This window comes from Oxyura jamaicensis, chromosome 1, assembly GCF_011077185.1.
Source record: "Oxyura jamaicensis isolate SHBP4307 breed ruddy duck chromosome 1, BPBGC_Ojam_1.0, whole genome shotgun sequence".
In the NCBI taxonomy this organism is placed as follows: domain Eukaryota; kingdom Metazoa; phylum Chordata; class Aves; order Anseriformes; family Anatidae; genus Oxyura; species Oxyura jamaicensis.
The window spans coordinates 99211295-99222027 of NC_048893.1; the positions used below are offsets into that span (position 1 = coordinate 99211295).

Below are 10733 nucleotides of genomic sequence, written 5' to 3' on the forward strand. Positions count from 1 at the left end.
GTTGTTGTTTTTGTTTGGTTTTTGGTTTTTGCCCCCCTTCGTGTGGGGCCAAACGGCCCCCCCCCCCCCCCCCCCCCCCCCCCCCCCCTTTGAATTATTCTAGGTGAACTGCTGCTGTGGTACTTAAACTCTTGGAAAAACTATCTACATAAGTGTGTGTCACACGCCAGCCTAGAAATGTAAACTGAGGACATTAAATTCATTTTTTTTAACCCTTGTTTTTCTCACTGGATTAAACAAAACAAAAAGCAAAACTGACCAAATAGACAAACGAAAGAAAATGCATGTTAAAATAAGTACAAGTCTTTTATCATAAACTGTAAAAAAAATCCTAGAATTAATTTCTTAAATAATAAAAATGTTTTGGTATAGTAAAACATTAAATAAGGTAGGCTTCATGAATAAGTACCACATACCAGTTTGTATGGAGCTGTTTGCTGAAGCTGTTACAGAAAGGATCACAGTCCAGATCTGTAGTTGCTCTATACTAATGGCTATTCTGGTTTAAGTAGATTTATATCTTTGCAGTTGCTTTCATTTTAGAAGAGTTGATTTACTTTATAACAAAAAAGGAGCTGGGCAAATTTTTTTTCCCCTAGTTCATCAACTGGTTGTCATTGTTGCTCCTAAGTGGAAACAGTTGAGACAGTGTATGGCTGTACTTCCTTCTCATCCTCTTAGAACTCCAAATAAATTTAGTTTAACAGACAGGATGTTTAAAATAGTAGAGTGAAGTTCTTCATTTCACTGATATGTAACTTTACTGATGATAATGCACAGGAGTAAGCTCGAAAGTAGTGTCAGTCTAAACAGATGATGAGATAACTGAATTCTAACTAATTAATAGACGCTAGGGCTTTTCAACAAAAGGATTGAAAATCAGGGAAGATCCATCCACTATCTTCAGGCCTAATAGTGCATGAAAAGCTTTAAAAACAGCTGGCATTCAAAAGGAGTTCATATTGCTTCAGAAACTGTCTGGTTCTTATCCTTTCGGTAGAATTGTCAGTCCACTCCAACATGGCCTTTGAGTACATGGCAAGTCAAAATTCAGATTCATCAGTTAAACAATCTTTTCTAATGTAGTATTTACCAAAGATTGTAGATTTTATAAAAATATATATTTTTTTATGAGTTAAAATCTTAATCATTTGACCTTGGTGTCCTTTTCTTGTTTTCAAAATCCTGTGAAAATCTAGTCTTCCTGATTTAATTGTCATTTCTGAGAAAAAGTATTTCTGAGAAAAAGTATCAAATATATATATTGTTTTTTGTCATGACTTGATGCCTTTACTTCTGCTGCTGAATGCTGCACTGATATAGTGATAAATGGTACTGTGCTTGGAGAGTGGAAGAAAATAATTGATTAGACTCTTTCCCTTCATTTACCATAGTGATGCTTTTCCCTCCGGGTTTGTGCAGTTTAATTTGCCATTGATTCTTCAATGATTATAATGTCATAGAGGAACCAGTGTTTATCTTCATTGTGCACCATAGATATTGGACCTGAATCTTTTCTTTCACGTTGTGGTGCAAGTCTGCAGTCATCTAATACGGTATTAAGCAAGGTCTCAGGCCAGCTGAAGTTTATATGGCTAGTGCATCCTTCTGTCACTGGCAACATCTAATTAGTGCCAGTCCTCATTCTACAATATTAATTTTGTAGTTCAGACCCTGAAAAACTAATTGAAGAGTAAGACCAGACACAGGAACATTTAGCTTGGTACTATAGTCAAAAAGTTAAGTGTTATGACTTATATATGAGTAGTTCTACATAAACATAGCAGATACTTAATGGTTTTTTAGTATGTATTATAAGGTAAGCAGTGTTTTAAATTGCCTGCTCATTCCCTTTGGTTCTGATACGTTTCTGTGGGTTTCTTCCACTGCTGTAATGTAGTACTTCAGTTGCAGGACTATAGCAGTAGAATATGATAAGAAAGATCTTGTTTCCATCCCTCTCTTATGCTGAACTCAACTTATATCAGAAAACCATTTTCCATTTCAATGACATTTTTTCCTACTTTATCTTTCCTGTTATCAGGACTGGTATTTCAGAAGAAAACACTGTACTCTGAATATAGAGAATCAGCCTCCCCTTCAGGATTATTTCAAGGAATATCTACAGGATTTGATTGTTCGTACGTGCGCGCACACAACAACAACAAAAATTTTTTCATATCAAAATTATTTGGCTTCATGAAAACTATCTTCACTGAAAATTTCCATAAGAATAGCAGATGTTTTTAATAAAACTGAAATATTTTGATTTTCAGGATTCAATACTAATTTGATATTCAAACATGAGACACAAGCATAATTAGATGAGAAAAGGCTTTAACAAACAAGGCATGTAGTCAAAGCCTGAGCTTCTTGTGCAGCTCTGGAAAGGGATTAAAGTCATAGTCCACCAGTTCAGAAAATGGGAGAGAGGGGTATGGAAAAGACAAAACTTCGGACTTGTGCATGGGATTCCTTTACATGTAGGGCACTCCTCTATCCCCAACTCCTCTGCCTCCCACCTACACCCGGAGTGATGCAAGGAGACGGAGGCTGTGGTCAGTCCATAGCAGATCCTCTTTGCTCCTCCCTCCTCTGCATGTTCTTCCCCTGTTCGAGTGGGGTCCTTTCTAGGGGTTGCAGTCCTTCAGGACAAAACTGCTCCACCATGGTTTCTCAGCAAGCTGCTGGTGAATATCTCTTCTGGCATGTGGAGCACCTCCTCCTTCTCTGCCCCTGATGTTCACAGGGTAGTTTCTCATGCTTTTTTCCCCTCCCCTTTGTGCAGCATCTTGCCCTTTCTCACAGGGTGGATGTGTGGCCTGGCTGTGCCCTGCAGTGGGGCCGTTGGAGCTGCCAGGGGCCAGCATGGGGCAATCCTGGCATCACCTCAGGCAGAGGCCCCACAGCATCCCACTGCCAGCACCTAAGCCTGGTGCAAAGGTCCACAAATGAAATTATCCCCACAAGGTGTGTGTTCCAAATTCCTGTTGACATTGATAGGGCTTCTGTGTTGTCACTGGATGGGAAGCCATATTCTTCCTGAATCTCTGAGTCCTTGATTTAATTTGCAACATGTATTAATAAAATGTTTATTTTATGTATATTGTATGAGCACCTCACATTATAATGGCGAAGTACATCGTAATCTAAAAGTGTTACTTTTTTTTTTGTTTGGTGAAATGAGTTTGGGTGCCTCATCAGCTTTGTGTCACAAGCAGCATTCAGTTTTATATATGCAACTGGAAAATGCAGATGCAAAAACTATGAGAATCTGAATCCCATATGGTTAACAGCTTCATAAAGCAAACCTGTACTACTACATAGAGAAAGAGATCGGTATTCTGAAGGCCTGAATTTGCAATTCCTCATTTCAGTCTTGGAGTCATATTACAAACAGCATTTAGAGTAGCCTGCAACTGCAACTTGGCCATTGATTGCAGGGAAGAGAAGGAACTGGGTTTTGGTGTCCAGTGCAGGCAAAGTGAGAAAAAAGGAAGAAAAAAACATTTTGTAGGGTTTAAGTAATAGTAGTAGTAAGAAATGGAGTATTATTAGTTCTGGTTGCTAATATAATAGAAGTCCAGGTGTAGCTCAATAATTAAATGTAAAATGCAACGTGAGCAAGTGATTGAATCTATTCTAATTTAACTTATTTATGCATTTTTTAACATCCTAAACTTTCAGGTGGCACCAAATATTCACAGTAATGATACAACTCTTCTATCTGCAGTCATTAAATATAAAGTCTACTGCTGCAAATTCTGTCCCAGCAGTCTGAACAAGCACTGGAATATTGTCACTGTTCCAGCTTCAACCATGTCTAGGTGGCTTTTGAATATCTCCAAGGAGGGAGACTCTATAGCATCTTTGGGCAGTCCTTGCTAGTGCTCCATCACCTGCATAGTGAAGTGCTTCCTGATGTTCAGACAGAACCTGTTGTGTTCCAGTTTGTGGCTCTTGTCCTAGCACTGGGCACCTATGAAAAGAGTCTGGACCCATCTTCTTAGCACCCTCGCACAACCTTGTTATGATTGTCTGCTGATCCTGATCCAAACCTTTCAACTGCAGAGGGAATGAGTACAAGGAGAGAGAAATGAGAAGTGTAGGTGTGATGTTATCAAGGTCCAATGTTGTTATTTATTATTGGAATAGAACTGCATGAGCCAGCCTACCTATTGATTACAATTGTGTTCAGCAGTCTCTAATTGTTGGTTAGGGTCAGGCAGTTGTGTCTAGTAACTTGACAAACACTTGAAATATCATCTCTTTTATCACCAGAACTTGATGTGAACCCCAGATATTATACAATGAATAGGACATTACAAACTGAAATGCATGACTGCATTGAGGCCCTTATCAAAATCAAAGAAACAAAACAATGCAGTAAAGCTGTTGCATTTATTTAAAGATTGCATATATTTAGAGAGATCTTTTTAAAAACATTAGATGTTTTTCAGAAGCCTATGATTGTTTAAAGAACACTAAGTTTTTCAGAAACCTGTAAAGGAAAGGCATTATGAACAGATTTGTATACTGTAAACAAGACCTAAGCACCAATATAGCTGAAGTGCAAGAAAATGAATAGGAGGAACAGTCATTACTTTTAAGCAGTGATGGATTTGTGAATGTTTCTCAATCTACAGTTGTAGTGGTCAGAAAAATTAGTGTGAAAATCACATTATGATTCAAAAGATATTATTTTTTCATAAGATTCAATTTTACTGGCAGTCAAATGAAAAAATCTGTCCTCAATAACACAAACTCACTCAAAAGATACCTTAACAGGTGAAGTCATTACTGGGTGAAATTATCCCTCATCCTCATTCAGCCAAAACCTCACATCATAAGATGAGGACTGGTGCAAAGTTCTTACCCTGCTTTTTTAAAAAGCTGAATGCTATTGTAGGATGTTTTTAAGTTTAGGCAAGTATTTACATATAACTACACTGAATTATCCTATCTCTTTAATAACTCTGTTTGCATCATAATCAAAGAACACACAGCATTTCAAAATACATGTTGGGTCTTCTTGTGTCTGCTTTAAAGCATCCTTTTAGGGGTTGTCTGCTCTGCAAGGATAGTTAATATATTTCTGGTTGTGGCTTTTAGCTTCCTAACTGTTAGAAAATTTGGCTTTTGTGGCTGATTGTACTGAAACCAGCATATCTGACAAAATTATACTGGGCAAAAATATTTGGAATTAACATAAATTTATCATTAATTCTTCTGTTCATATTTCCATTGCTTATTGCAGGTAAAATTTACGTTAGTACTGCTGAGCTCGTGTAATGCAAGGAAGGACACATCATGAAATGGAAACATTATCCTTTTTTGGTCATAATAGCTGCATGCAGCCTTTCCAGATGCCATCACTTACTGGGTCAGCTTATTACAGGTAGGTACCTTTTATTTAAACATGAATGTTCATATTTTTATGAAACATTTTTATGATGTCACTGTGAATATGCGCATGTATATACATAAAGATCTCTCTCCGTGTGTGTGTGTGTGTTGGGGGTGGGGATGGGGGGTTAAGTTCAGAAATGTATGAGCATAACTGTATGTTGAAAACAGAATTTAATAAGTGATGTAGTGTCTGTGCTGCAGTGAATTTTTTTGTTTCGATTATGAAGAACAATATAGAAAAGGAGTGGCTTAAATCAAAGTATGAGGAGATTAAGGTGGCTATTAAAGCATTCCTTTGATTAGCACTGTTGGCAGGGGGAGGAAGTACAGAGTGCAAAACAGACTTGAAGATCAAAGAGAATATGAAATCTATAGAGATCTTTCCTGAAGGAGGAAAACAGCAGGCCACTGTAAATGTGAAGTAGCTGAAATGCAGTGTTTTTGGTGAAATCTGAGACATTGGTAATTGCGCTTCTGTCCACATGTGGCAAGTCTTACTCATGCAGAGAAGAGTACTAAGTGTGTACAAAATCAGCAAAATGCTGTCCAGCTTGAAAGGAGATGTGGTAAAATAGGTAACATGTATCACTCTGCTGCAGTGAGCAGTGTTTTTTTTGTTTGTTTGTTTGTTTGTTTTTCTTAATTGAAGCAATGGAGGAAACATTTTTTTTTTTTTCCCTCTCTTTAGGATAAACGGGTAAAAACAGCTTTTGAGTCACTATGAATCATTCTCAATATTTATTATGGAAAAACTCAAGTTTTGTTCAGTGCTGCTAATAATGGGTATTTTTTCAGTAAAATGTAGGAAGACCCAGCAGACATATTAAAAGAAAAAAAAGTGACACAGTGATTTTTTTTTCTCCCTGTTTTGGATTTGAATAATGTAGACAACTTTATTGGCTGGATTTCTGACTTGAATACACTGTGCATACAGATTTTTTTGTATATACACTTCTCCATATATCTGTAGGCAGCTAGTTCAAATAAAGAATGCTCAATAGAAAGAGAAAGGAAAAGATTTTTCATTCAAGGGTTTGTTGACCTATAATGAATGGTGGCTCATGGAAAGTAAATTAAGGAAATGAATTGATACCTTTTTTCTTTCTGATTTTGTTGTTTTCAAATGTATGAGATGCAAAAAGACTCCAGAATAAGGGAAGATGTAAGTTAAAATTATCATTTTAAAAGTTTGACCTCAGACTTCAAAAATCATTTCAAAGCAATTTACCTGTCAGAAAGACATCTACTACTCTTTTTAAAAGGAACGCCTGCAGATCCAAATGTATTTGCATGATAGCTACCTCTATCTGCTTGCATTGGTTTCAATTTAGTCATAGTTTTGTAGACACTACTAAAAAGGCTGTTGGCATAGAATTACTTTTTCTGTCAAATTAGTTTCAGAATAAAATCACAGGTGGCATTTTGATTTTGTTCCTGCTTTGTAATTTTCATCACAGACCCTAGACTTGAACCAAGAGATTACTCTGCTTGGCCAGACATCAGTGTGCTCAGACTAGCTGGCAGGGTGCCAGAAGTGTGATTATCACAAAAGATCAAATAAAGCAGGATTATTATTTTTTTTTCCTTCAAGCAGTTCATCCCATTCATTTTGTTCTTTTCATGACTTTCTCTCCCATTTTCTTCTTATTATTATCTTTTAATGCACAGAAAGAGACCTGTGCAAAATCTGAGAGTTTTTCCTCCATTTAATGGGGAGAAAAGAAAATAATAATGCTTCTTTGGAATTCTGCTGTATTCGTGGAATCATCATAGAATGGTTTGGGTTGGAAGGGACCTTAAAGTTGATCTAGTTCCAACCCCCCTGCTACGGGGGTGGGGGTGGATTCTTAGGTATCTTTGATATTCACATTCTTAGGTTTCAAGATATTATTATATCTCAATAACAATATCTTAGATATTATTGTATCTCAATATAACAGTAGATAACAGCTTTTTCTGAGGATTACTAGAAGCACTAAACAGCTAAAACATGTCTGATCTTAATACTACTAATTGAAGTGTTTTTTTATTTGTTTTTAATTTCAGTAAGGAAACTTGCTTTCAAAATATTAAATGAAATAATTTTTAGATTGCTTTTCTCCTGTTATAGAACTCTTTAAAATGTTATTGTTTCAAACCTTCCAAATCTAAACATCAAAAATGATTCCAGCTTATTGGTGACATAGCTGTAATTTCATGTGACAAACCATCAGAAAAGTGTTAAAGTTTACCCTCGGAACTGGAATTATTGACTTCAGTAAAATGTGATGAATTTTAATGGTGGTCTTACAACTTTGAAACATTTATTGCATTTTTTTTACTGAATCTTTTCATATATTCTTGTTGAGTCTCACTCTTTTGCATATGGGGTCCACAGGGAAGTACTGTCTCCCCCCTTTATTAAAATCACGGCTGAGTCTTTCATCTCATGTCATTACATCTTACCTCTAATTCACATATAAAATACACTCTCAGTTCTGCTATGGCTGTCTCCTGAGGCATAAAGTATCTCTGCCTTGGCATATCTTTATTTAATCAGGGGTTGAACATTGTCTGGGAAAGATGTGATTTGTTTTCTTTCCAGTTGCCTTGCATATTTAAAAGCTGGATAACTTCATAGCTGATTTTGATAGTTGATTTTAAAGTGCACTGATCTAAGAAAACATGACATTAACTACTGCTATATTTTGTTTAGATGCATACACCGAGCTTTATGTTTTCTGTTAAATCATTGAAGTGTTTTAAAGTTTGCGGTTGCTACATTGTCAAAAATATTTAAGAACTATAGAACTACAAATCCCCAATGCAGAAAATAAATAAATTGGGATGCTTGTGTGTAGGGTTTTTTGTTTGTTTGTTTGTTTGTTTTTTTCAGTTTTATTTTATAAAAGTGAGAACAAGCTTTCAGATTTATAGTCTGATAAAAGCAGTAGGAACATTCCTCATGGACCTGGTTGGGCTTGGGATCCTTACTTTAAGCAGGGAGTACTGTGGAAATACCATCCATCTGAACTGGAACAGAGGCTAGATATGTGGCATTGAGTTAGTCCTTGGGATTGACAGAGATGCCTGGACAAAGAAAGCCTCGTAAAACCATATAATGACAAATTTTGAATGTTCGTGGTAGATTTAATGGTAGATTTTTATAACAGAATTCTTGTAGATCTTGAAGAGAGGAGGATGAGAAGAAAATTTATTTTGAACCCAGGTTTTTGAGATTTTGGCAGAAGCTTGTGGACCTCCATGGTCTACACATACTGTCTCCCAGTACTTGAGCAAATACTAATGTACTAGAAACCTGGCATTTTCATCAATTTCAAGTAAAAAAAAAGTTTCTTTTTATTTTATTTTTTTTGGATACTTGTTTTGATTTTTAAATGTGAACTGTGAACTTTTTTTTTTCTCCAGGAAATAGTTTTTCTTTAGGAAATACATATAAATAACAAAGTGCAATATATAAAATATGCATAACACAATGTAAATTTGAGAAATGTTTCACTAGTGAAAGTTTGAAACAAACAAAAAAAAACAACATTCTCTGATAACCATAGAAGCCTACCAAAGTCCTGAAGAGAACCAACTCAGGATTTGACCTCTCCTGAAGTAAAAAAAGAATATTTTAAATTTTCTATTCCTGAACCTTTCTTGGCTTGCTAATGCAACATTGGAGAAAATATGTTCGCTATCCTAGCTTGCTTACCTCTTTGAGCAGGAGACAATTATTAAACATAATGAAACTTGCAGAAATGCAGATGGTCTTTTTTCATTATCTCTAACTTTTAAATAGAGTAGGCACTTGTTGTCTACCTTTAAAGCTATGCTGAGGTGTAAGCTGTCATTTTTGGAATCTAAAGCTTTTATCTAAGAGCTTTCATGAAGTTAATCATAACCCAGTAACGTAAGTCACTCTTCAGGTCTGCCTTTTCTACTAAGTTATTTGGTGTGATTTTTTTTTTTCAAAATCATTTAACTTTTCAATCCTCAAGAAACTGTGATCTGGCTGGTGAAAACAGCTTACAGATTTTCAGGTTCCCTTTGTTACCTGCTTGTCAAACTACTCAATTTTATCTGAATATGGTACTCCAGGTTTTTAAGTGTTTGATACATTCTGACAAGAAATTTGATTTTCTTGTTCCTTTCAACCTGTGAAGTTGCCATGAAAAAAATGGTTCCTAGCACTGAAAGTTCTTCATTTGATGCTTAATAAAGATTATGACCATTTTTTGTAATGAAGCGTACACACAAATTCTCCTGTGCTTTTAATGTGCCTGAATTAATTTTCAAACAAATATCCAAAATAAATCCATGATCTGAGCAAGGCATTGAATAGTTCACTTGAAGAATGTATCTAGCTTTATGATTTTGCAGATATTTCTGAGGGTAATGTTAAAATATGAAATGTTTGAACCAACCTAATCCACAGTTTACTTAGTGCCTGTCTTTTGACATAGCCTCGGAGGCAAAAAAGAATTGGACTCATATTCCATGCAAGCCCCTGTTAGTGAAGTTGCAAAGGAACAGTGAAGACTCATTGAGCTAAGGAAATTAAGAGTGACCTTAAAAGTATTCCCTTGATACTTTTTCAAAGAGTAGGAGGTGTGGATTTAAATTCCTTCAGCCGGGAAATACCTGAGCATAAATTTGACCCATTCTGAGCAAGTTATCCAGCATCTGAGCTGGTATTTAAAAAGATGACAGTTGTGTTTGTTATATTTTTCTATTGGTTTAAAGTAATTATTATTCATAATTATTTTGTGATGAGCCAATAAACATTTCAGGGTACCTGAACAGGAAAGCCTAGTTTGCAGGTCAATGGGGAAATAAGGCAGAGGATAGATGCCAAAAAACTCACAACATATGTAAATATGAGCCTTCTCAGGAGCACAGCTTTAAGTCCTAGGGGAATATTAATTCTAAATATGGAAGGACGTGATTTCATAGGGTCAAATTTTTAAATACAGGTCCCCAAATTCCATATAAATTTCACTTATTCTGTAGTTGAATCTGAGCCAAAATGAAGATAACGTTTAGCTACTTTTGATTAAAGACATATGTACAAGAATGAAAGTGTATAGTTCTGATATGTAGGCACGCTTAGGGAGTGATAGAAAAATTTAGGTTACAAGGCACATCTGGAAGTCATTTAATCTTTTTTTTTCTTTTTTTTTTTTCCTCCCTCAAAACAATGTTGTCTTCAGAGTTAAATCAGGTTGCACAAGGCTTTGTCTAGCTGAGTGCTGAACATCTCCAGGGATGGAAATATCATAACCTCTTTGGGACACTTGGGGGGGGGGGGGGGGGGGGGGGGGGGGGGGGGGGGGGGG

General features: G+C 36.1%; 1 protein-coding gene across 1 annotated transcript in view; it reads left to right on the forward strand.

Moving 5' to 3' along the window:
- ROBO1 (roundabout guidance receptor 1) overlaps window positions 1–10733 on the forward strand; it is a 645922-nt gene that overhangs the window by 74577 nt on the left and 560612 nt on the right. Inside the window, exon 2 of the mRNA XM_035333114.1 lies at window positions 5258–5398. Coding sequence (XP_035189005.1) covers window positions 5311–5398 — 88 coding nt within the window. The 5' untranslated portion in view covers window positions 5258–5310. The remainder of the gene's footprint in view (window positions 1–5257; window positions 5399–10733) is intronic.